This window comes from Kogia breviceps, chromosome 1 (assembly GCF_026419965.1).
Source record: "Kogia breviceps isolate mKogBre1 chromosome 1, mKogBre1 haplotype 1, whole genome shotgun sequence".
NCBI lineage: Eukaryota > Metazoa > Chordata > Mammalia > Artiodactyla > Physeteridae > Kogia > Kogia breviceps.
Genome location: NC_081310.1, coordinates 167,775,336 through 167,803,242, shown reverse-complemented (window position 1 = coordinate 167,803,242; position 27,907 = coordinate 167,775,336). Strand labels below are relative to the sequence as shown.

At 38.4% G+C, this 27,907-nt stretch overlaps 1 protein-coding gene across 3 annotated transcripts in view; it reads left to right on the top strand.

Moving 5' to 3' along the window:
- Positions 1-27,907, top strand: part of CCDC30 (coiled-coil domain containing 30) — a 167,507-nt gene that overhangs the window by 115,760 nt on the left and 23,840 nt on the right. For all 3 annotated transcript variants that reach the window (XM_067009865.1, XM_059074337.2, XM_067009855.1), the window contains 3 exons: positions 312-521; positions 3,855-4,009; positions 15,206-15,368. In XM_067009865.1, the coding sequence (XP_066865966.1) occupies positions 312-521; positions 3,855-4,009; positions 15,206-15,368 (528 nt within the window). The remainder of the gene's footprint in view (positions 1-311; positions 522-3,854; positions 4,010-15,205; positions 15,369-27,907) is intronic.

The following is a 27,907-nucleotide window of genomic DNA, read 5'->3' as shown; positions in this document are numbered from 1 at the left end:
TTGGCACTACTGAAGTAGTGGGAATGAAAGCCGGCTTGGAGTAGACTGGAAAAAAAAAAGGATAGAAACTCTTTAGACCATGCAAGTGTAGAAACCCTTAAGTAAATTCCTTTGTCCAGCTGCCATCTGGCTGGATAGACTTTGGCAAACCCTGCTAACACAGAGCAGCTCCAGAAAGGTAATCAGCCACATGACATTGGTATTTGTCAGCTCTTGGGGGACTACACTTCCTTGAAAGCTGCTTTTTCTAGCTCACATTCACATTCATTCCATGCTTATTTTTGTCACTTTTATTTATTCCCCACCTCTAGATCAAAATTGAACTCAAGCAGGCCCAGCAGAAGTTATTAGACAGCGCAAAGTTGTGCTCTTCACTCACGGCTGAGTGGAAGCACTGTCAGCAGAAAATCAAGGAACTGGAGCTGGAAGTACTTAAACAGGCTCAGAGCATTAAATCACAGAACAACCTACAGGAAAAGCTGGCTCAGGAGAAAGCTAGACTTGCTGATGCAGAGGAAAAGGTAATTATCCTCACACTTAATAAATAACATGCACTGGATACTACTACTGAAATCCTGTTTCCCTAAGGATTTTAAAAAATAGATACAGTGCAAACCTGATAGAATTCTAGGGGTTTTTTTCACTCTCCCCTGCTTTCCTCTTTTGACGTCACCTGCTCCTACGGTTCCAGTAAATCTTGTGTTTTTTAAGACTACATGAACTCAAAAAGGTAAATTTCATTAAAGCTATAACATGAACTTAAAGAATTGAGACCAGAGGACTTTATATTATTTATAAAGTATATTATTTATATTTTATATTATTAAGTCAAATTTCAAAGGACTTATTCGTTTATTTGATTTTTATTTTGTAACTTTTGGAGGGATGAGTGTTGTGAAATGAACCACTTTGAAATATCGCCCCTGCATTTTAGACTGCCTGACACCAGGTGGCAGTAGTATGTCACACTTGCACGTTTTGATCTGTGGGTTTGAGAGTCAAATCTTACATAAAAAATATTTCATCAAACCACATAAATATAAAACAAACATCAAAATTAGATGATAGCAATATGGCTTAAACTCAAAAACCCAATGTTGAGCTAAAGAAGCCGGCACAAAAGAGTTCATACTATGTAATTTCCCTTATATGACGTTCAAGAATAGACAAAACTAAGCCGTGGTGATAGGATAATGTCTTTATGAGGGGTATGGAAGGGGACATGAGGGAGTCTTCTGTGGTACTGGAAGTATTCTTTATCTTGGTCTGGAAGAGGTAGTCATATAAGTAAAACTTCACTGAGTATGTAAGATATGTGTACTTTATCATATGTATGTTATTACTTCAAAAAAAGTAATTGGTAAAATTGATAAAGATTAGTAAAATTTTTAAATTTAGACATACTAAATATTGTTACTGGATTTTATGCAACAGGAATGCATATTCTGACTGCAGCTGGAGGAGTAAACTAGTATAAACACTTCAGAAATCAATTTGGCATTAGATCTAGTTATGTTAAAGATGTATGTACCGTGCAACCCAACACTTCTACTAGGCATAAACACTAGGGAAACTATTCTAATGAGCGTATATATCAGTATATGGGAATACAATCATTTTCATAGTAACATTGTTCCAAACAGCAGAAAGTTGCAAACAACCCAAATGTTCACTGACATGAGATGGAAGTGGTAAACTGCATATTTACACAATAGCATACAACAGTGAAAACGAATGAACTCTAGGTACTTGCTGTAGTTAATACAATATTGAATAAATACCAAATCACCAAAAACACAGTATTCCATTAATATGATGGTCAAAATAGTACAAAATAACAACCGAGTCATAGAGAAATACATATTATTAAAAGAAAAAGCAAGAAAATGATTAACACAAAATTCAAGATATTGATTTTCTCAGGTGAGGAGGGAAGGGGAATGATCAAAGAGGGTCACAGAGTAGACTTCAAACATATTGGAAATGTTCTGTTTCTTAAATTGGGTGGTGGATTCAAAAGTTTGTCATTTACCCTTGATAGAGAAGCCAATGGAGCAATACTTTCACCTGTGGAATTAAGATTGGCTATCTTTAAGGAAGCATTTGCCCTAGGCAGAACTAAATGGGGCAGCTCAAAGGAACTTGAGCTGGCCTCAGCTAACTGGCTTCCCACTGCCATTGCCCGTGAATCATTCTACATCTTCACCTCTCCTATGGTGAGTGGGCTCTGCAGAGACCTAGGGCTAATGCAGAAAGCCCTTCTCTTAGAAGGGCTGCCATTCACTGGCATCCACTGAACGTCTGTGGGGAACATGGTGCCAGACCATTGTAAAGGATTTGTTGTTGCATCAAGAATACAATAGAGGGAGAACAGCAATTCCGCTTAGAATTATACATCTGCCAAATATTTACTAAGCACCAACTACATACTAGTCACAATTTTAGGGTTTATAAGGGTTTATAAAAAAATATGTAAACAAATTAAAAGGAGATCTAATAAGAAAATTTTAATGACACTTTTAGTCTAACATGTAAATTCTAAAATAAAACCATATATCTCTCTTTAAAATTCATAAATCTTATTCTTAGTTCTACCAGAGCATTAAAGAATGCACTACTGGGACTTCCCTGGTGGTCCAGTGCTAAAGAATCCGCCTTCCAATGCAGGGGGTGCAGGTTCAATCCCTGGTCGGGGAACTAAGATCTCACATGCTGTGGGGCAACTAAGCCCACATGCCACAACTACTGAGCTCATGCACCTCAACTAGAGAGCCTGCATGCCACAAACTACAGAGCCCACGCTCTCTGGAGCCCGCGTGCCACAACTACAGAGCCCATACACCCTGGAGCCCACATGCCACAAGTAGAGAAAACCCACACACCACAACTAGAGAGAAGCCCGAGAGCCGCAACAAAATGTCCCGCATGCCTCAACAAAGATCCCGAGTGCTGCCAACTAAGACCCGACGCAGCCAAATAAATAAATATTTTTTAAAAAGAAAAAAGAATGCACTACTGGTGCTAGGCAGTATGCCAATAGGTACTTGGTTTGTAAGAGACGTCTATTTTGTTTTGAGATACTTACTCGTGAATTTAGCCACACCATGGAGAAACTAGACACTCTCACATGTTGCTGTTAGAGGTGTAAGTTGGTCTAAAACCTATGGAGACAGTTTGGCATTATCTGTTAAACAAACAAATAATAATAACCTTTGCCCTAGCAAAATACACATCTCATAAGTTATTCTAAAAACATTATTTGTAATAGTATTGTTTGGAATAATAAAAGATTGGAATCAACCTAAATGTCCATCAATAGGGGGCTAGTTAAATAAATTATGGTATATCCTTACAGTGGAATGGTATACAGCTGTAAAAGAGAAGACAATTCTATATATTATATATAATATGGAAAAATCACCTAGTGTACTGCTATAAAAGAAGCAAAGTGCATAAGTACATGTAATATACCATCATGTGTGTAAAAAAATGTTTGTATGAGGGAGAATAGTATTTGTTTAAATGTGCATAAATAAATCTCTGGAAAAGTACATAAGAAATTAATACCAGTGATTACCTATTTGGTGGAGGAAAACTGGAAGTAAGATAGGATAAGGATGGGAAAGAGACTTGTCACTCTAGCTTAGTTTACCCACATACACTAAATTATATGAATGTATTACATATTGAAAACATTAAGTAATTTAATTCTAAAATTAAAATAAATCTAGTCACACTCTTTACTTTAGCTGAGATTTTTATGTTAGCACTACTGCTTGTGATTTATATGGTATTTCCCTAATTGGAAAATAGGTCACACTCAAAGTTTTATGTGTAAACTCTTTTCATTTCAGATTTTGGATCTGCAGCAGAAATTAGAACATGCTCATAAAGTCTGTCTCACAGACACTTGTATTTTGGGGAAGAAGCAATTAGAGGAAAGGATAAAAGAAGCAATAGAAAATGAAGCTAAAATAAAGCAACAATATCAGGAAGAACAACAGAAGAGGTAAGAGGAGCAAAGACATCATTTTTCCATGGGCTTACCATGACTGAGTTTATGAGCAGCGTCAGTTTACCACTACGTTTCCTCTTTGTCCCCACTGAAGTAAACTCAGTCTTAAAACTTCATATATTGATATATACATAGCACACTGTATTCTAATTATTTATTTTCTTGCTTTTCTTTCTTACTAGAGAGTGGAATTCTCAAGGGCAGGGATTATTTCTTGTTCTCGAACACACTTGGTACACCAGTAAATCTTCTTGAATGAATGGATTGCCTATGAAATATGATACCCTGGGATTTGCTTTTCTAACTCTAACATGATTGGCACAAAATGCACACTAGAATGTGGTTGGTGTTTTGTATTTATCAGCTGATTTTCTTCAAAGAAGATCCAAGTACTTACAGGCATCTTAATCATTAATAAACTGCTACTGGGTAGAAGCTGCATGTTTTTTTCTAAAAGTATTTTGATTGTTATTAGGATTCTTACTTAAATGATCTTCTTGTATATCCTAAACTTCAGTAACTGATGCTTCTTACTTTTATGGCACTCAGAATGATTCATGTATGTCTTAAGAAAAATATGGTTCTAACTACTGAAAAGATACATAGATATTCACATAAACTATTAAGCTCAGAAACTTACTTTCAGCTCTAGTTGAAAGCTCTAGCATAGAGCCTGGCATTCAGTAGGTGCTCAGCAAATATGTTGTGAGTAAATGAATGTTTGAATGAATAATGAATTCACTCAGTTAAGTATGTTAGAAAAATACTTGTCTCACTGCCGCTTCTACCAGGACAACACCCTCCTCCTGTTTTAATACAACTAGATCCTGAATAAACTACAATAAGTATGCCTTTTAAAGCACTGCTCACAATGCAAGAGAAAGCTCTAGGGCAAGCATACAATGAGACAAAACAAAAATACTGAATGGTAAACAACCTTATAAGTCAAGGGGCAGATAACACTATCAGCCCCAGGTTCAAGAGAAGCTGAGGTAGTTTGCCACAGGTAGGACAGCTGAACTAGAGACTCAAGTATGAGCTGGGCATCTTGAAGTAGCTAAGGTGTTCCTCAATAGGCAGCTCCCTTGCTTCCTAAGAAAATCCAAATTATCTCTGGGGGAAAGCAACCTCAATTTAGATATTAAAGGACTCCCATGTATTAAGTTTAATCAAATATAAGCTTACAAACAAAAATCACCAAATAACACAAGGAAACTGGTTACCATGAATGAAAGTCAGCAGAAACAACAAACGTCAGATTTATATCCCCCAAAAAGTTCACCGATTGGAATTAGGAAGACTAGATTGTAAAACAATTGTATGACGTTTATGAAGAAACAAACAATGCAATCAAAGAATTGAACAGGAAAAACGCTATTTAACTTTCCTGAAACCTGGTTTCTTATGTTTGAAGTAGGAATAGTGATACCAGTTCTATACATCTTTTGTGAATATTGGCTGAAAAGAAATACATAGAAGAGACCAGAGGGCGGACAGCAGAAGCAAGAAGAACTACAGTCCTGCAGCCTGTGGAACAAAAAAACACATTCACAGAAAGATAGACAAGATGAAAAGGCCAAAGGCTATGTACCAGATGAAGGAAAAGATGAAGCCCCAGAAAAACACCCAAATGAAGTGGAGAAAGGCAACCTTCCAGAAAAAGAATTCAGAATAATGATAGTGACAATGATCCAGGACCTCAGATAAAGAATGGAGGCAAAGATCGAGAAGATGCAAGAAATGTGTAACAAACACCTAGAAGAATTAAAAAATAAACAGAGATGAACAATACAATAACTGAAATGAAAAATACACTAGAAGGAATCAATAGCAGAATAACTGAGGCAGAAGAATGGGTAAGTGACCTGGAAGACAGAATGGTGGAATTCACTGCTACAGAACAGAATAAAGAAAAAAGAATGAAAAGAAATGAAGACAGACTAAGAGGCCTCTGGGACAACATTAAACACAACAACATTCACATTATAAGGGTCCCATAGGGAGAAGAGAGAGAGAAGGACCCGAGAAAATATTTGAAGAGATTATAGCCGAAAATTTCCCTAACATGGGAAAAGAAATAGCCAACCAGGTCCACGAAACACAGAGAGTCCCAGGCAGGATAAACCCAAGGAGAAACACACCAAGGCACATAGTAATCAAATTGACAAAAATTAAAGACAAAGAAAAATTATTGGAAGCAACAAGGGAAAAACAAGAAATAACATATAAGGGAACTCCCATAAGGTTAACAGCTGATTTCTCAGCAGAAACTCTACAAGCCAGAAGGGAGTGGCATGATATATTTAAAGTGATGAAAGGGAAGAACCTACAACCAAGATTACTATACCCAACAAAGATCTCATTCAGATTCAAGGGAGAAATCAAAAGCTTTACAAACAAGCAAAAGCTAAGAGAATTCAGCACCACCAAACCAGCTCTACAACAAATGCTAAAGGAACTTCTCTAAATGGGAAACATATGAGAAGAAAAGGACCTACAAAAAAAAACCCATAAAAATTAAGAAAATGGTGCTAGGCACATACATATTGATAATTACCTTAAACGTGAATCAATTAAATGCTCCAACCAAAAGACACAGGCCAGGCTCGCTGAATGGGTACAAAAACAAGACCCATCTATATGCTGTCTACAAGAGACCCACTTCAGACCTAGGGACACATACAGACTGAAAGTGAGGGGATGGAAAAAGATATTCCATGCTAATGGAAATCAAAAGAAAGCTGGAGTAGCAATACTCATATCATATAAAATAGACTTTAAAATAAAGAATGTTACAAGAGACAAGGGAGGACACTACATAATGATCAAGGGATCAATCCAAGAAGAAGATATAACAATTATAAATATATATGCACCCAACATGGGAGCACCTCAATACATAAGGCAACTGCTAACAGCTATAAAAGAGGAAATCAACAGTAACACAAAAATAGTGGGGGGCTTTAACACCTCACTCACACCAATGGACAGATCATCCAAACAGAAAATTAATAAGGAAACACAAGCTTTAAATGACACTATACACCAGATAGATTTAATTGATATTTATAGGACATTCCACCCAAAAACAGCAGATTACACTTTTTTCTCAAGTGCACATGGAACATTCTCCAGGAAAGATCACATCTTGGGTCACAAATGAAGCCTTGGTAAATTTAAGAAAATCGAAATCATATCAAGCATCTTTTCTGACCACAATGCTATGAGATTAGAAATCAGTTAGAGGGGAAAAAAAAACATAAAAAACACAACCACATGGGGGTAAACAATACACTGCTTAAAAACCAAGACGTCACTGAAGAAATCAAAGGGGAAATCAAAGAATACCTAGAGACAAATTACAATGAAAACACAATGATCCAAAACCTATGGGATGCAGCAAATGCAGATCTAAGAGGGAAGTTTATAGCAATACAAGCCTACCTCAAGAAAAATCTCAAATAAACAATCTAACCTTATGCCTAAAGAAAATAGTGAACGAAAACAAACAAAACCCAAAGTTAGCAGAAGGAAAGAAGTCATAATGATCAGATCAGAAATAAATGAAAAAGGAATGAAGGAAACAATAGCAAAGATCAATAAAACTAAAATTGGTTATTTGAGAAGATAAACAAAATTGATAAACCTTTAGCCAGACTCATCAAGAAAGAAATGGAGAAGACTCAAATCAATAGAATTAGTAATGAAAAAGGAGAAGTAACAACTGACAATGCACAAATACAAAGAATCATGAGAGATTACTACAAGCAACTATATGCCAATAAAATGGACAAATTTTTAGAAAAGCACCACCTTCTGAGACAGAACCAGGCAGAAATTGAAAATATAAACAGACCAATCACAAGCATTGAAATTGAGACTGCGATTATATATCTTCCAACAAACAAAAGCCCAGGATCAGATGGCTTCACAGGTGAATTCTATCAAACATTTACAGAAGAGCTAACACCTATCCTTCGCCAAATCTTCCAAAATATAGCAGAGGGAGGAACACTCCCAAAGTCATTCTATGAAGCCACCATCACCTGGATACTTAAACCAGACAAAGATTTCACAAAGAAAGAAAACTACAGGCCAATATCACTGATGAACATAGATACAAAAATCCTCAACAAAATACTAGCAAACAGAATCCAACAGCACATTAAAAGTATCGTACACCATGATCAAGTGGGGTTTATCCCAGGAATGCAAGGATTCTTCAATATATGCACATCAATGAATGTGATAAACCATATTACAAATTGAAGGAGAAAAACCATATGATCATCTCAATAGATGTAGAAAAAGCTTTCAACAAAATTCAACACCAATTTATGATAAAAATCCTCCAGAAAGTAGGCATAAAGGGAACTTACCTCAACATAGTAAAGGCCATGTATGACAAACCCACAGCCAAAATCATTCTCAATGAAATCAATGAAATCTCAATGAAAAACTGAAATCATTTCCACTAAGATCAGGAAGAAGACAAGGTTGCCCACTCTCACCACTCTTATTCAACATAGTTTTGGAAATTTTAGCCACAGCAATCAGAGAAGCAAAATAAATAAAAGGAATCCAAATCGGAAAAGAAGAAGTAAAGCTGTCACTGTTTGCTGATGACATGATACTATACATAGAGAATCCTAAAGACACTACTAAAAAATGACTAGAGCTAATCAATGAATTTGGTAAAGTAGCAGGATACAAAATTAATGCATAGAAATCTGTTGCATTCCTATACACTAACGATGAAAAATCTGAAAGAAAAATTAAGGAAACAATCCCATTTACCACTGCAACAAAAGGAATAAAATACCTAGGAATAAACCTACCTAAGGAGACAAAATACATGTATGCAGAAAACTATAAGATGGTGATGAAAGAAATTAAAGATGATACAAACAGATGGAGAGATATACCATGTTCTTGGCTTAGAAGAATCAACATTTTGAAAATGACTATACTACCCAAAGCAATCTACAGATTCAATGCAATCCCTATCAAATTACCAATGGCATTTTTTACAGAAATAGAACAAAAAATCTTGAAATATATATGGAAACACAAAAGACCCCGAATAGCCAAAGCAGTCTTGAGGGAAAGAAATGGAGCTGGAGGAATCAGACTCCCTGACTTCAGACTATACTACAAAGCTACAGTAATCAAGACAACATGATACCGGCACAAAAACAAACATAGATCAATGGAACAAGACAGAAAGCCCAGAGGTAAACCCATGCACCTATCGTAAACTAACCTATGACAAAGGAGGCAAGGATATGCAATGGAGAAAAGACAGTCTCTTCAATAAGTGGTGCTGGGAAAACTGGACAGCTACATGTAAAAGAATGAAATTAGAACACTCCCTAACACCATACACAAAAATAAACTCAAAATGGATTGGAGACCTAAATGCAAGACCAGACACTATAAAACTCTTAGAGGAAAACATAGGAAGAACTCTCTTTGACATAAATCACAACAAGATCTTTTTTGATCTACCTCTTAAAGAAAGGGAAATAAAAACAAAAATAAATAAATGGGACCTAATGAAACTTTGAAGCTTCTGCAAAGCAAAGGAAACTACAAACAAGATGAAAAGACAGCCCTCAGAATGGGAGAAAATATTTGCAAACTAATCAATGGACAAAGGATTAATCTCCAAAATATGTAAACAGCTCATGCAGCTCAATATTAAAAAAACAAACAACCCAATCCAAAAATGGGCAGAAGACCTAAATAGACATTTCTCCAAAAAAGACATACAGATGGCCAAGAAGCACATGAAAAGCTGCTCAACATCACTAATTATTAGAGAAATGCAAATCAAAACTACAGTGAGGTATCACCTCACACCAATTAGAATGGGCATCATCAGAAAATCTACAGACAACAGATGCTGGAGAGGGTGTGGAGAAAAGGTAAACCTCTTGCACCATTGGTGGGAATGTAAATTGATACAGCCACTATGGAAAACAGTATGGAGGTTCCTTAAAAAACTACAAATAGAACTACCATACGACCCAGCAATCCCACTACTAGGCGTATACCCTGAGAAAACCATAATTCAAAAAGACTCATGTACCAAAATGTTCATTGCAGCTCTATTTACAATAGCCAGGACATGGAAGCAACCTAAGTGTCCATCAACAGATGAATGGATAAAGAAGATGTGGCACATATATACAATGGAATATTACTCAGCCATAAAAAGAAATGAAACTGAGTTATTTGTAATGAGGTGGATAGACCTGGAGTCTGTCATACAGAGTGAAGTAAGTCAGAAGGAGAAAAACAAATACCATATGCTAACACATATATATGGACTCTAAGGGGAAAAAAATGTCATGAAGAGATTAGTGGTAGGACGGGAATAAAACACAGACTTACTAGAGCATGGACTTGAGGATATGGGGAGGGGGAAGGGTAAGCTGTGATGAAGTGAGAGAGTGGCAGAGTCATATATACACTATCAAATGTAAATTAAATAGCTAGTGGGAAGCTGCCGCATAGCACAGGGAGATCACCTCTGTGCTTTGTGACCACCTAGAGGGGTGGGATCGGGAGGGTGGGAGAGAGGGTGATGCAAGAGGGAAGAGATATGGGAACATATGTATATGTATAACTGATTCACTTTGTTGTAAAGGAAAAAACAAACAAACAAAAAACTATAATGAGGTATCACCTCACACCAATTAGAATGGGCACCATCAGAAAATCTACAGACAACAGATGCTGGACAGGGTGTGGAGAAAAGGGAACCCTCTTGCACCGTTGGTGGGAATGTAAATTGATACAGCCACTATGGAGAACAGTGTGGAGGTTCCTTAAAAAACTAACAATAGAATTATCATATGACTCAGCAATCCCACTACTGGGCATATACCCACAGAAAACCATAATTAAAAAAGACACATGCACCCCAATGTTCGTTGCAGCACTATTTACAATAGCCAGGTCAGGGGTGCACCCTAAATACCCATCGACAGACAAATGGATAAAGATGTGGTACATATATACAATGGAATATTACTCAGCCATAACAAGGAACGAAATTGGGTCATTTGTAGAGATGTAGATGGATCTAGAGACTGTCATACAGACTGAAGTAAGTCAGAAAGAGAAAAACAAATACCGTATATTAACGCATATATGTGGAACCTAGAAAAATGGTACAGATGAACCGGTTTGCAGGGCAGAAATAGAGACACAGATGTATGGACACCAAGGGGGGAAAGTGGTGGGGAGTGGTGGTGTGATGAATTAGGAGATTGGGATTGACATATATACACTAATATGTATAAAATGGATAACTAATAAGAAAAAAAAGAAATATGTAGAAGAAATATGTGAACTAAGTATAGGAAAATGAAATATGGAGGGAAGTTATTCCACAACAAAGGAGACTATCTAGTACACATTGTTTTATAACCTGAGGAAAGCAACCCCAATTTAGATATTTATTTTGTAATGTACTATTTTCACTTAAAATAGTATAATCTGTTTACCTGCCATTAATCTTCTAGAACATTATTTTAATAACATGCCATAATTTATTTACTCAGTCCTTTTATTGTTGGACATCTACATTTTTCCCAGTTTCTTGCTATAGGAAAGAATAACATAATATATATCTCCTAGCCAAATTTTTATGCATATCCTTTATTTCCTTGGGATAAATTCCAGCAAGTATAATTATAATATAACTGCCTATAATAAAATTTCAAATATTGAAGAGCTATATAAGATAAAAGGCATACGTTCTTCAGACTTTTACCCTTCAGCAATAACCACTTTAAGTGGTTGCTATGTATTTCTCATATTTTTTTCTATGTTTATGCATATATTTTTTATTCTTGTTTTATTTTCTTTTAAGTTGAATCATTTTACTCTATTGCTTTGAAATTTGCATTTTTAACCTAACAATATAACATGGACATCTTATTAGCCACTTAGTAGCTGCCTCACCTTGGGCAAGTTCTTATCCTCTGTGCCTGTCCATGCCTTCCTCATAGCATCAGTGTGTGGATTGGATGAGTTATAGCAGTTGGCTTGTATCAGTGTCTGGCACATACTAAGCACTTGTATCACTCAGGGTTCAAACAAAGAAGTAAAACCAGTAGGAGGAATATATATTTATCAATAATAAGAGATTTGTTACAGAGAGCTGGTCTTATACAGTTGTGGGAACAGGTTACACAGTCTGTAAGGCTGTCATCTTTGTTTCTTATTCTGGAACTCGAAGTCCGCAGGGCAACCAGTCAGGAAATGAAAATGGATATAAAGTGAGGGAGAGGTGGAACCCATGAGCTCAAGCTGAACTGCAGAGTCTGGCCTAGAACCCAGGTCAGTTTCACTTCCTCCAACCTTGGTAAAGTAGGGAGAAGCTGGTCCCCCTCATCAAGGAGCTAAAAAGACACCTGGCCCAGGAGATGGAGAAGATGAAGGAGGATGAGAGGGAAGGTGGAGCAGTTGCAGACCCAGCTGTCACCTCACGCCACGGTGAGCAGCAGATAAGCATCAACAGTATGAGCTGCAGAAGCACCTGCTCTGACTTTCCAAGTGTAAAAATGCTTCACTTCCACCCTCCAAATCTTGTGCAAATAGATCTCTTGTAGCCCACTCTAACCAGAATCATACATGGAAGGAATTCCTAGCCAAGTTGACACATTTTACAAAGCCACTACTACCAAGGTGTTATTATTGTTGTTATTTCTATATTCGATGTTACTGTTGTCAAAATCATCATCTTCTTCTCTTCAGCGAAGTGGAATATTCATTTTGGCTAGAAAAAAATGTTTGGGGATAAGGGAAGTGGCAAAAAAAAAAAAAAAAAGAGGCTAGAAAGGTAAGGTAGGCTTGGTCATGCTGAGCCTAACTAGCCACATTATGGAGTTCGGACTTGTTCATGGCTGAGGTTGGTCTATAGTTTTCCTTCCTTGTGCCTTTATCTGGTTTTGCTCTTAGGGTATGCCGGCCTCAGAGAATTAGTTAGGAAGTGTCCCCTCTTCTTCAATTTTTCTGGAAGAGATTGTAGAGAATTGGTATCATTTCTTCCTTAAATATTTGGTAGAATTCACCATCTGGGACTAGTGCTTTATTTTTTGGAAGGCTATTAAGTATTGACTCAATTTCTGTAATAGATATAGGCCAGTTCAGATTATCTATTTCTCCTTGTGTAAATTTTAGTAGATTGCGTCTTTCAAGGAATTGGTCCATTTTATCTGTTATCCAATTTGTGGGCATAGAGTTGTTCACACTATCCCTCTATTGTCCTTTTAATGTCCATAGGATCAGTAGTGATGATGAAGATCCTGGTTTCATTTCTGATATTGGTAATTTGTGTCTTCTCTAGCCTGGCTAGAGGTTTATCAATTTTATTGAGTTTTTCAAAGAACCAGCTTTGGTTTTATGGTTTTTCTCTACTGTTTTCCTGGTTTCAGTTTTATTGATTTCTCCTCTAATCTTTATTATGTCTTTTCTTCTGCTTTATTAAGGCTTATATTAGTCTTCTTTCTCTAGTTTCCTAAAGTAGAAACTTACTTATTTTCAATCTTTCTTCTTTTATAATATTTGCATTTAATGCTATAAGTTTCTCTCCAAGCACTGCTTTTGCCACATCCCACAAAAGTTGTGTTTTTTTTAAAGTTGTGTTTTCATTTTCATGTAAAATACACGTAGTTTAAAATAATTTTAAGATTTGTCTTTGACACATGTATTGTTTAGATAGAAGTATGTTTGTTTAATCTCCAAATATTTTGTGATTTTCCACCTTTCTGTTAAGGATTTATAGTTTCATAATATTTTAAACAGTTGTATAGCATTTTGTTACATAGATATAATTTATATAAAATATTTTTTAGACTTTTTGCCGTTATAAAATAATTTTTTAAAATATTTTATTTATTTATTTGGTTGCGCTGGGTCTCAGTTGCAGCAGGCAGGCTCCTTAGTTGCAGCTTGCCAGCTTCTTAGTTGTGGCATGCAAACTCTTAGTTGCAGCATGCATGTGGGATCTAGTTCCCTGACCATGGATCAAACCCAGGCCCCCTGCATTGGGAGCATGGAGACTTAACCACTGTGCCACCAGGGAAGTCCCTAAAATCATTTTATAATTAATATCCTGACACATAAGACTTTGTAACTATAATGAAGTATGAGAAGTGTTATACTAAGGGAGGTTTAGGATGCTCAGATAACACATAGCAGGGACACCTAATTTGGTCTAGGAAGCTCAAGAAATCCTTCCTCAAAGAAAGCTATTTAAGCTGAGAGTTAAATAGTTGTTATGGGAAAGCTAAGTGGAAAATATCAGGCAAAAGAAGGCCTGGAAGAGGAGGATAGGGAAAAGGTTGGAGTTGCAAGGAAGGAATAAGTGTGGAGAATGACTTGTTTCAGGAAGTGAAAAAGTGCATTTTGCCTGGAACAAAATGTTTGAGGGTAGAGGAAGTGGCAAGAAAATGAGGCTAGAAAGGTAAGCTAGCTAACAAATCATATTGAAGGAATTCCCCCACTGCTGAGAGCCTGGGTGGGTTCAGTCCCTGGTTGGGGAACTAAGTTCCCAAAGTCAAAAAAAAAGAATGTTTACTTTATCTTAAGAGTAAAGGAGAATGCTACAGCAGTGTTAACACGTGTGCATTAGTATCAATAGTGTTTGTAACTAACAACCCTATATTAAAGCAAGAAGATGATGGGATTCAACTCGTAAAGCACTGAGAACAAGTACAAAGAATGTAGAATCACGGGGACTTCCCTGAGGGTCCAGTGGTTAAGACTCCTAGCTTCCACGGCAGGGGGCATGGGTTTGATCCCTCGGCATGGACAAAAAAAATAAAAAGAAAGAATAAAGAATTTGGAATTAGAGTCCTACTTCCAACTTTTCCTAGCCATGTGACCTGGAGCAAGTTAATTAAACCTTTCTGTGCCACAGCTTCCTCTGGTAAATAAGAAAAATTATTTCTTCTTCATAGGGTGGTTTTCAGGAGTGAGAGAGAAAACTAAGAATAGCTTCTGTCACAAAGGAGTTTCCTTTGATGTTGGTCCCTTTATCTTATGGACACCTACCTTACCTCAGTGAACCAAAAAAAATCCCCTGTGCCCGGCATAACAATTTTAGGTCGAAGAGTTTCTTTTGCAGAGCTTTGCAATTCACAGTGTGGTTTAATGTACATTAATTGCCCTCAGGAAACTCCTAGATCAGAATATGAATGAGCTACAAAAGCAAGTGAAAATCTTAAAGGATAAAGAGAATCAACTGGAAATGACCAGTTCTCAGCAACAATGCAGAATTCAGCAACAAGAGGCCCAACTTAAACAACTGGAAAATGAAAAAAGAAAATCTGATGAGGTAAGAAAGCAAATAGGTATGCTTCTCAGTTTCCCTATTCTTTTAGACGTAATTGATAGCTAATAAGAGCTAATAATTATTGAATGCCTAGCACTTTACCCATTAAGTTTAGTCAGGATTCAGTCAGGAAAGCAGAATCTACTCTAGGTATTGCAAGAAAGAAGGAATTTAACACGGGGAATAACATGCTTACAGAACTGTTGGAAGGGAAAGGTATGGGTGAGTAGAAGGTTGTCAGCTTTTAATAAATCCAGAAGTTCAGAAATCACAGGGAAACCAACTCCTGCAGCACCAAAGTGGGAGATTTGCAGGAACTTTCCCTGAAGCCCTTACAAAAGTCTCATCTGCTGTCTTCCCATTCATCTACCTGGTAGTGTTACCTGGATACTGGATTTGCCTTCTGGTAGGTGTTGAGCCAAAAGATACAGCCAAGCCAAAGAACAGGAAAAGGAAGGATTTGTTACTTGCAGCAAGTAAGAACACCAGGGCTCTCTCCCAAAGCAGTGTCTCCTTGAACAGCAAAATTGGGGAAGTTTTAAGCTAAGGGTACATGCATATTCATGAAGGAGGTTGAGCAGAGGAGAATTCAGCATAGAATTTGGGCAAAGGTCCATAGAGTCCAAGCTTTAGTTGATTGAAGTAATGAGGGTCAACATCATCATTCTGTCCTCCACCTAGGTGGGGGTCTTACTTCCTGCAGAACTCAAAGACATGATACATGTCTTTGATATATATAACCCTTGAGGAGGAACTAGGACTAGATTTGTCACTGAACTATTGTTTCTTGACTGCTTTTCCTTTGTTCTTACATTCCCTCACTTCCCTTAAGATCATTAATTGCTGAGACCTGTTCAAGGGCAAGCATCGTGGCCAGGCTTAGATCACAAAATGGATTAGGCCGAAAATGGCTTCTGTCAAGAAAGCCATGCCTGGTTCTTTCTCCAGGGACCCCCTACCATATCTGCTTCCAGTAGTGCTAGAGGAGAACAGTGGCTTTTCCTGTGCTTTCCCCCATGCTTTCCAAACTGTGTGCAGCTGCCTTTCATTTGCAGAATACAAACTGGAACTCTGCTGTCAAGGGAGTTTGGGAAATGTTTTCAGACTTCCAACCTTGCAGCACAGGGGACAGGTTAGAAAAATAGGGGCCCTGGTAAGCAATGTCACAGTCCACTTTGTATAGTCAGCTTCCAAACAAACCCTTTTACCCAATATTTAACCTTATAAACAATAAGAAGAATAGTATGCTTGAGAAGCAAGAAGAACTACAGTTCTCCAGCCTGTGGAAGGAAAACCACATTCACAGAAAGAAAGACAAATTGAAAAGGCAGAGGACTTTATACCAGATGAAGGAACAAGATAAAACCCCGGAAAAACAATTAAATGAAGTGGAGATAGGCAACCTTCCAGAAAAAGAATTCAGAATAATGATAGTGAAGATGATCCAGGACCTCGGAAAAAGAATGGAGGCAAAGATTGAGAAGATGCAAGAAATAGTTAACAAAGACCTAGAAGAATTAAAGAACAAACACCCAGAAGAATTAAAGAACAAACAACCAGAGATTAACAATACAATAACTGAAATGAAAAATACACTAGAAGGGGACTTCCCTGGTGGTGCAGTGGTTGAGAATACGCCTGCCGATGCAGGGGACGCAGGTTCATGCCCCAGTTCAGGAGGATCCCACGTGCCGCAGAGCAGCTGGGCTCGTGAGCCATGCATGAGCCTGCGTGTCCAGAGCCTGTGCTCCACAACAGGAGAGGCCACAACAGTGAGAGGCCCGTGTAATGCAAAAAACAAACAAACAAACAAACAAATACACTAGAAGGAATCAATAGCAGAATAACTGAGGCAGAAGAATGGATAACTGACCTGGAAGACAGAATGGTGGAATTCACTGCTACAGAACAGAATAAAGAAAAAAGAATGAAAAGAAATGAAGACAGCCTGAGAGACCTCTGGGACAACATTAAACACAACAACATTCACATTATAAGGGTGCCAGGAGGAGAAGAGAGGAGAAAGGACCCAAGAAAATATTTGAAGAGATTATAGTCGAAAACTTCCCTAACAAGGGAAAGGAAATAGCTACCCAAGTCCACGAAACACAGAGAGTCCCAGGCAGGATAAACCCAAGGAGAAACACACCAAGGCACATAGTAATCAAATTGACAAAAATTAAAGACAAAGAAAAATTATTGGAAGCAACAAGGGAAAAACAAGAAATAACATATAAGGGAACTCCCATAAGGTTAACAGCTGATTTCTCAGCAGAAACTCTACAAGCCAGAAGGGAGTAGCACAGTATATTTAAAGTGAAGAAAGGGAAGAACCTACAACCAAGATTACTATACCCAACAAGGATCTCATTCAGATTCGAGGGAGAAATCAAAAGCTTTACAAACAAGCAAAAGCTAAGAGAATTCAGCACCACCAAACCAGCTCTACAACAAATGTTAAAAGAACTTCTCTAAGTGGAAAACATAAGAGAAGAAAAGGACCTACAAAAAAAAACCCATAACAATTAAGAAAATGGTACTAGGACCATACATATCGATAATTACCTTAAACGTGAATCGATTAAATGCTCCAACCAAAAGACACAGGCTCGCTGAATGGATACAAAAACAAGACCCATCTATATGCTGTCTACAAGAGACCCACTTCAGACCTAGGGATACATACAAACTGAAAGTGAGGGGATGGAAAAAGATATTCCATGCTAATGGAAATCAAAAGAAAGATGGAGTAGCAATACTCATATCATATAAAATAGAAGAGACAAGGAAGGACACTACATAATGATGAAGGGATCAATCCAAGAAGAAGATATAACAATGATAAATATATATGCACCCAACATAGGAGCTCCTCAATACATAAGGCAACTGCTAACAGCTATAAAAGAGGAAATTGACAGTAACACAATAATAGTGGGGGACTTTAACACCTCACTTACACCAATGGACAGATCACCCAGACAGAAAATTAACAAGGAAACACAAGCTTTAAATGACACAATAGACCACATAGATTTAATTGATATTTATAGGACATTCTATCCAAAACCAGCAGATTACAATTTCTTCTCAAGGGCACACAGAACATTCTCCAGGATAGATCACATCTTGAGTCACAAATCAAGCCTTGGTAAATTTAAGAAAATCGAAATCATATCAAGCATCTTTTCTGAGCACAACACTATGAAATTAGAAATCAATTACAGGGAAAATAACATAAAAAACACAAACACATGGGGGTAAACAATACGTTACTAAATAACCAAGAGATCATTGAAGAAATCAGAGGAAATCAAAGAATACCTAGAGACAAATGACAATGAAAACACAATGATCCAAAACCTACAGGTTACAGCAAAAACAGTTCTAAGAGCGCAGTTTTTAGCAATACAAGCCTACCTCAAGAAACAAGAAAAATCTCAAATAAACAATCTAACCTTACACCTAAAGGAACTAGAGAATGAAGAGCAAACAAAACCCAAAGTTAGCAGAAGGAAAGAAGTCATAATGATCAGATCAGAAATAAATGAAAAAGAAATGAAGGAAACAATAGCAAAGATCAATAAAAGTAAAATTGGTTATTTGAGAAGATAAACAAAATTGATAAACCTTTAGCCAGACTCATCAAGAAAGAAAAGGAGAAGACTCAAATCAATAGAATTAGTAATGAAAAAGGAGAAGTTAAAACGGACACTGCAGAAATACAAAGCATCCTAAGAGACTACTACAAGCAACTATATGCCAATAAAATGGACAACGTTGAAGAAATGGACAAATTCTTTGAAATGTATAACCTTCCAAGTCTGAATCAGGAAGAAATAGAAAATATGAATGAACCAATCACAAGTAATGAAATTGAAACAGTGATTTTAAATCTTCTGACAAATAAAAGTCCTGGACCAGATGGCTTCACAGGTGAATTCTATCAAACATTTAGAGAAGAGCTAACACCCACCCTTCTCAAACTCTTCCAAAAAACTGCAGAGGAAGGAACACTCCCAAACCCATTCTGTGAGGCCACCATCTCCCTGATACCAAAGCCAGACAAAGATACTACAAGAAAAGAAAATTATAGACCAATATCACTGATGACTATAGATGCAAAAATCCTCAACAAAATCCAACAACACATTAAAAGGATCATACACCATGATCAAGTGGGATTTACCCCAGGGATGCAAGGATTCTTCAATATATGCAAATCAATCAATGTGATACACCATATTAACAAATTGAAGCATAAAATCCATATGATCATCTCAATAGATGCAGAAAAAGCTTTTGACAAAATTCAACACCCAGGGCTTCCCTGGTGGCGCACTGGTTGAGAGTCTGCCTGCCGATGCAGGGGACACGGGTTCATGCCCTGGTCTAGGAAGATCCCACATGCCATAGAGTGGCTGGGTCTGTGAGCCATGACCGTTGAGCCTGCGCGTCCGGAGCCTGTGCTCCGCAACGGGAGAGGCCACAACAGTGAGAGGCCCACGTACCACAAAAAAAAAAAAAAATTCAACACCCATTTATGATAAAAAAAACTCCCCAGAAAGTGGGCATAGTGGGAACCTACCTCAACATAATAAAGGCCATATACGACAAACCCACAGCAAACATCATTCTTAATGGTGAAAACTGAAAGCATTTCCTCTAAGATCTGGAACAAGACAAGGATGTCCACTATCGCCACCATTATTCAACACAGTTTTGGAAGTCCTAGCCACGGCAATCAGAGAAGAAAAAGAAATAAAAGGAATACAAATTGGAAAAGAAGTAAAACTGTCACTGTATCCAGATGACATGATACTATTCATAGAGAATCTTAAAGGTACCACCAGAAAACTACTAGAGCTAATTGATGAATCTGGTAAAATTGCAGGATACAAAATTAATGCACATAAATCTCTGGCATTCCTAGACAATAAAAATGAAAGATCAGAAAGAGAACTTAAGGAAACAGTCCCATTCACCATTGCAACAAAAAGAATAAAATACCTAGGAATAATTCTAGCTAAGGAGGTAAAAGACCTGTACTCAGAAAACTATACGACACTGATGAAAGTAATCAAAGATGACAGAAACAGATGGAGAGATATACCATGTTCTTGGATTGGAAGAATCCATATTGTGAAAATATTGGACTATACTACCCAAAGCAATCTACAGATTCAATGCAATCCCTATCAAATTACCAGTGGCATTTTTTACAGAACTAGAACAAAAAAATCTTAAAATTTATATGGAGACACAAAAGATGCCAAAGCAGTCTTGAGGGAAAAAAGTGGAGCTGGAGGAATCAGACTCCCTCACTTCAGACTATACTACAAAGCTACAGTAATCAAGACAATATGGTACTGGCACAAAAACAGAAATATAAATCAATGGAACAGGATAGAAAGCCCAGAGATAAACCCACGCACCTATTGTCAACTAATCTATGACAAAGGAGGCAAGGATATACAATGAAGAAAAGACAGTCTCTTCAATAAGTGGTGCTGGGAAAACTGGACAGCTACATGTAAAAGAAAGAAATTAGAACACTTCCTAACACCATACACAATAATAAACTCAAAATGGATTAGAGACCTAAATGTAAGACCAGAAACTATAAAACTCTTAGAGGAAAACATAGGAAGAACTCTCTTTGACATAAATCACAGCAAGTTCTTTTTTGATCCACCTCCTAGAGAAATGGAAATAAAAACAAAAATAAACAAACGGGACCTAATGAAACTTTAAAGCTTTTGCAAAGCAAAGGAAACTGCAAACAAGATGAAAAGACAACCCTCAGAATGGGAGAAAATATTTGCAAACTAATCAATGGACAAAGGATTAATCTCCAAAATATGTAAACAGCTCATGCAGCTCAGTACTAAAAAAACAAACAACTCAATCCAAAAAAGGTCAAAAGACCTAAATAGACATTTCTCTAAAAAAGACATACAGATGGCCAAGAAGCACATGAAAAGCTGCTCAACATCACTAGTTATTAGAGAAATGCAAATCAAAACTACAATGAGGTATCACCTCATACCAATTAGAATGGGCATCATCAGAAAATCTACAGACAGATGCTGGAGAGGGTGTGGAGAAAAGGTAAACCTCTTGCACCATTGGTGGGAATGTAAATTGATACAACCACTATGGAGAACAGTGTGGAGGTTCCTTAAGAAACTAAAAATAGAAGTACCATATGACCCAGCAATCCCACTACTGGGCCTATACCCAAAGAAAACCATAATTCAAAAAGACACATGCACCCCAATGTTCATTGCAGCACTATGTACAATAACCAGGTAGGTCATGGAAGCAACTTAAATGCCCATCAACAGACAAATGGATAAAGAAGATGTGGTACATATATACAATGGAATATTACTCAGCCATAACAAGGAACGAAATTGGGTCATTTGTAGAGACGTGGATGGATCTAGAGACTGTCATACAGAATGAGGTAAGTCAGAAGGAGAAAAACAAATACTGTATATTAATGCATATATGTGGAACCTAGAAAAATAGTGTAGATGAACCAGTTTGCAGGGCAGAAATAGAGACACAGATGTAGAGAACAAACATATGGACACCTAGGGTGGAAAGTAACGGTGGCGGGGGTGCTGGTGGTGGGTTGAATTGGGAGGTTGGGATTGACATATATACACTAATATGTTTAAAATAGATAACTAATAAGAGCCTGCTGTATAAAAAATAATAAAATAAAATTTTAAAATTTAAAAGAAAAAAAATGAAGAATAGTAAGCTTTCCCCTAATAGGATGCACTATCACTCATATAAATGGAGATGAAATCACACAACTCAGATTGGGACTTGAACCCAGCCAAAACCCAGATTGGGACTTGAACCCACTGTCTTTTTTTTTTTGCGGTACGCAGGCCTCTCACTGTTGTGGCCTCTCCCATTGCAGAGCACAGGCTCCGGACACGCAGGCTCAGCAGCCATGGCTCATGGGCCCAGCCACTCCGCGGCATGTGGGATCTTCCCGGACCGGGGCATGAACCCATGTCCCCTGCATTGGCAGGCGGACTCTCAACCACTGTGCCACCAGGGAAACCTGAACCCTCTGTCTTAATTGAGATCACACACCTGGTCTCAGGACTTAATGAAGCTGAGGTTCTTCTGTCTCATCTCAGAAAGAATTCAGTGGATAACAAAGTGATAAGTAAGAAATGGATTTATTTAGAGAGAAACATATTCCATAGACAGAATGCAGTCCATCTCAAAAGGCCAGAGCAGCCCTGTGAGAAACTCACTCCACAGACAGAGTGTGGGCCATCTCAGAAGGTGAGAGGCCCCGAAAAATGGCGTGGTTAATTTTTATAGGCAGGGTAATTTCATAGGCTAATGAGTAGGAGGATTATTCCAACTATTTTGGAGAAGGGACAGGGATTTGCAGGAATTAGGCAACTGCCCACTTTTTGGACTTTTATGGTTGGCCTCAGAACTGTCATGGGACCTGTGGGTGTGTTGTTTAGCTAATTACAATGAGCGTATAATGAGGCTCAAAGTCTACTGGAAGTCAAATCTTCTGCCATCTTTGAACTAATCGTTTCCAACCAGCTTTTGTCGTATCCTCAACAGCTATGTCATTCTTTTAAAGGTTGTGCCCTGTCTCCTGTTTCATTGATACACTTAACTTCTCAGAGTCCCAGCAGCATCTGTGGTCATTTGGGGTAATGTTAATTGCTGCTTCTTCAGGCTCAATCCACATGGATATACTAACTTTAAAACTTAATTATAAGTTAACTACCAATAATACAATAACACATGTTTTGCCAATGAGGTATAGGTTTGAAAAGCCACTCACATTCCAGCTCTTGGTTTCTTTCCCATATTCTGGCTCTGAAAGAAACATCATCATATATCAGTCAATGGTTAAAAGTTTAGACATCATCTTATCGGACATCACTGAACCTCAAAAGATGTTTTCACCCTAGCCAGCATCATAACTACATCTTCCATAGGTCTTTCCACTGTTTTGCAGGTTGTTTTTTTTTACTGAATAGTGGGATATAGGGTGAGACCAATGACTCTCATATATATGAACCTTTGTTTCACTTCTCTTACTGTAAAATGATTTTCTTGGTCAGAAGCCATGTTGGGTGGTAGTATATCATGACAAGAAATAAAGAATTTGGTAAGTCCACAGATGGTGGTCCTGGCAAAAGCATTGTGGACAGAGAAAGCAAATCCATATCTAAAATGAGTGTTTCCTTACTATGTATAAAATAGATAACTAATGAGAACCTACTCTATAGCACAGAAAACTCTACTCAGTGCTCTGTGTGACCTAAATGGGAAGGAAATCAAAAAAAGAGTGGATATATATATATATATATATATATATATATGTATGACTGAATCACTTTGCTGTATAGCAAGAAACTAACAACATTGTAAATCAACTCTACTCCAATAAAAATTATGAAAAGAACAAAAATAAAATAAAATGAGTGCCTCTTTCACTGAGGACAAATTGTTGTTCTCTGCATGGTGGAAGGGGTCCAGTATAATAAACCTACTACCAGGTGACTGCCTGGCCCCCCAGTGGATGGTGCCATAACAGTTGCTCAACATTGATCTGTGCTTTTAGCAAGTTGAGTGGATTAGCCTTGGTGACTCCTTATAAAATATATTCCTGCCCCGATGCACTTTGTACGTGAGCCCACTGAGTGAGCACAAAGAGGATAGAAAAAGAGGCTAAGTGACATCCAGAATGTACTATTTTTTCCACCTGATTATTGAGAGCCACCTCTTCTGTGGAAGCCCTCTGCTGAGCAGAAACACATGTAACACATATATGTTCACTCTCCAGGCCTATGCTGTCTGATATTGTGTCAACTAGCCACATGTGGCTATCTAAATTTAAGTTAATTAAAATTACATAAAATTAAAAATTCAGTTCCTCAGACACACTAGGCACGTTTCATGTGCTCAGTAGTCACAGGTGGCAAGTGACCACCATGTTGGAGAGTGCAGACATAGAACATTGCCACCGATTGGACAGCATTTCTAGTCCAGGCCCCTTTTCCAGGCCTCTTTTTCATCAGTCCTCCAATATCATTCTTTCCAAATCCCTGATCATCTGGCCAAACTATTAGAAACTTTCTATAAATTAGCATAGGTCCATGCCTCTGGACATTCCCTTTCCAGGCAAAGTGAACACAAGCTTTGCCCACTGAGACTTCCCTTCCCCCTGGTCTTAAGGGCTACCCCTCAGTTGGGGCTGTATGCCACAGCAGTCCTACTTTTTTTTTTTTAACATCTTTATTGGAGTATAATTGCTTTACAATGTTGTGTTCGTTTCTGCTGTATAACAAAGTGAGTCAGCTATATATATACATATATCCCCATATCCCCTCCCTTTTGCGTCTCCCTCCCATCCTCCCTATCCCAACCCTCTAGATGGTCACAAAGCACTGAGCTGATCTCCCTGTTCGATGCAGCTGCTTCCCGCTAGCTATCTATTTTACATTTGGTAGTGTATATACGTCAATGCTACTCTCTCACTTCGTCCCAGCTTAGTGGTTGCTGCATATTGTCCAGAATCATATGTACATCAGGCCCGAATTTATTCTTCCTTGGCTAACTGGTCATAGAGAACTCCCCATTAGGCCATAGGTTTGGGTTGAGAGAGGTGGTGATGCAACAGAAGTAAGTACCACTTGCTAATGCAGCTAGAAACCTTAAGGACCTGCTCGGGCTCAGTATTTTACATAGCAATTCTGTTTGAGGATGGAGTACTACTGCACATGCCCAGCTCAATGCTCAGTGAATAATAGAACACCTCGTTTCAGGAAGGGCAGCTCAGGTTACTTGATACTTGATTTCTCACAGCCAACCATTCACTCTCCACCAAGGCCAGTCACAAGCAAGGACCTTTCTCAAAAGGCAAAGAGTTATTATGGGAGGAGAGATGACTTTCCTCCCAAATCATAACATTAAACTACAGTTTTCCAGAGGCTCTATATTGCTTCCTCAGCTGCCATGGAAACTTGGAGCAACTTTGGGTCTGCTGGGTCATAAAGCCCAAGTAGCAAAGCAGTTTGCACTGCAGCCTGGCACAGCACAGATCTTTGTCTTACTGTGGGCACCACTAAAACCATACAGCCTTGAAGGTTGCTTGATAAATGGGTTGAAGGCAAAGGTGGTATAAGTTGATTCTAGACTCTGAAGAGGCATTCCAAGCACTTGGCCTTTTCTACCATCAATAGCCCTCAGGTCAGAAAGCCAACAAAGAGAATCTGCTATTCCAGATTGTCTAGTTTTGACTATACATTCAAGAATTGGGGAAAAATCACTGAGGAGATTCACAAACCTACTAGGCCCATCGTGAAACGTACACTGAGCCAATGAATCACTGCAAACATACTCTAAGACACTCTGTGTGTTCAAACTCCATTTTCCACCTTACTTCCTTAAGCCCCCACTCTGAATTGTGAACCTCAGTCTCATTTTGGGTTCCGAGGTATTAGTGTTGACTGAGGACCACTGTACTGTATGTAATTCCCCCACAGTCTAGATAGTTCCCTTTCTCCAGTGCCCAGTCACCTGGGTAAAAGGCCACAGGCCTCTCTGGGGAAGGCTTGGGAGAAGATCACATGCCTGTGGCAGCGTCACACACAAGGTTCTTCCTGAAGACAACCTAGCAAAAGGACCTTGAGTCTGAACTGACTCAGGTCTGGGGATTGAGTAAGAGGCCATTACTCTCCATTGTTTTCATTGAAATCGGGCCTCTGTTCACCAGACCCAGGTGCATTTATTTATTTATTCATTTATTTAAAAATACAACTCAAGTAAAACTTTAATAGGCTGTTCATCTATTTTAGTCCTGTAATCACTGTGTGCAATTAACTACAACCAAAGATCGCTACGAGTCAAACCATTTGGTTAAATCTCTGGCCCTATTATCTAATAAGAGTAATAATGCCCACCTTGTATCAGGGGGTTAAACATTGCCACTTGATCTCTGACACGCTGCAGTACCATCATCCCCACTAAAATCAGGGCTTCAGTGTTGGCATCTCCCTCCATCATCCTCAGTAGGAGAGCATTATAGAGCATTTCAAGGAATCTGGTGCTCCCCTCACCAGTGTATTTGGCAAAGCCTCGGGGAAAGGAGTGTCTTCTGAGTGACGTGCGGCTCATAGTGATGAGGTGGGTGAGCAGGTCGCCCATGACAAATCTACTCCAAACTTCCTATCTATTTAAGACTTTGGCTTCTTTCCTCTCTTATACCAAGGAAGCATGGCATCTTAATGTCATTTAACACAGGTCACTGTTGGGTCCAAGTTTCAGTCCACCAACCAAGCAAACTATTAAAGTCACGTTAGACGTTAAAATCAACACATTAAATCCTGAATCTCTGGTAAGTGCATCCATGTCAATAAATTCAGCCTATTCAACATTATATTCCTTTCTCCCTAGTGTAATGCCCTACGAATACAGTCCTACCTGTATTCCTCAGGTTTCTGCCAATTTCATTTGGCAGCATCTTTCCATTCTTTCAATATGGCAGTCCTCCTAGGTCAGTCCCTATACTCAACCCCCTCTCCCCAGGATGGGCTGGGATCTGACTCTAGTTGTAGGATTGGAGGCAAAGAGAAGCGGTAGTGGTATAGGGTGGGTGTTAAGAATAATAGGTATCCTTGCACAGGTAGCTGCCTCAGGTGGAGTCAGTAGAGTCCTCGACGCAAGGGTGGTTAATCTCCTGAGACAGCAGGACTCCTTATGCTGCTAAGAGGGGCTCAGTAGGATTTCGAGGTCCAGGGTGCTCAAAGTTATTGGACTCCTGTCAGATACTCTTGTTCTCAATTCTCAGATTTGCATGTATTTCCAAATAAAGCACTACTTTTCACATAAGAGATGTGGTAAGGCTACGAAATCAACTTACGCTGCAATTCTGCCACCTACTTGATGAAATTTGGGTTTGGGGTATATTGACCTGCTGCCTACATGAAGGATGTGCTCTGGGTCTCTGAGTAAGCCTTGTTCCAATAATTAAATCCCAAGCTGGACATTTTCTCCTCTTTGGCTCATTAACACGGTCAGGTATGGCTGCCACTCCACACTCCTTGGAGTTCTCAGTGCCTCTGTAACTTTGTAGCAGTCCTATGGTCTGCCAGAGCACTTCACCACAGGCAACTACATTATAATTTAATCAACTTTTTTTGTCATGGATTGCTAGTATTAGTGACAAGGTTAAACTGCCTTCAAATCCGACCAGCTCAGACACCAAGTCCAGACTCCCTGGAGCCACTTCTAAGAACCAAATACTTTATTAGTCAGGGTTAGGTCACGAAAACAGCTTTCACTCTACTTCAAGCTGGAAAAGTTTCTATATGTGGAATTAAATGCTCACAAATCTACTGGAAAGGTTGGGGGAACAAAAGTCAAGGAGAAGAGCTATTGGCTTTCGGAAATTCTGGAAGTGCAAAATCACAGGAAGCTACTATGGTTTCCATAAGCCTTTTTCAGCAGAAAGGCTTTGCCAGTTTACATTTCATTAGCAT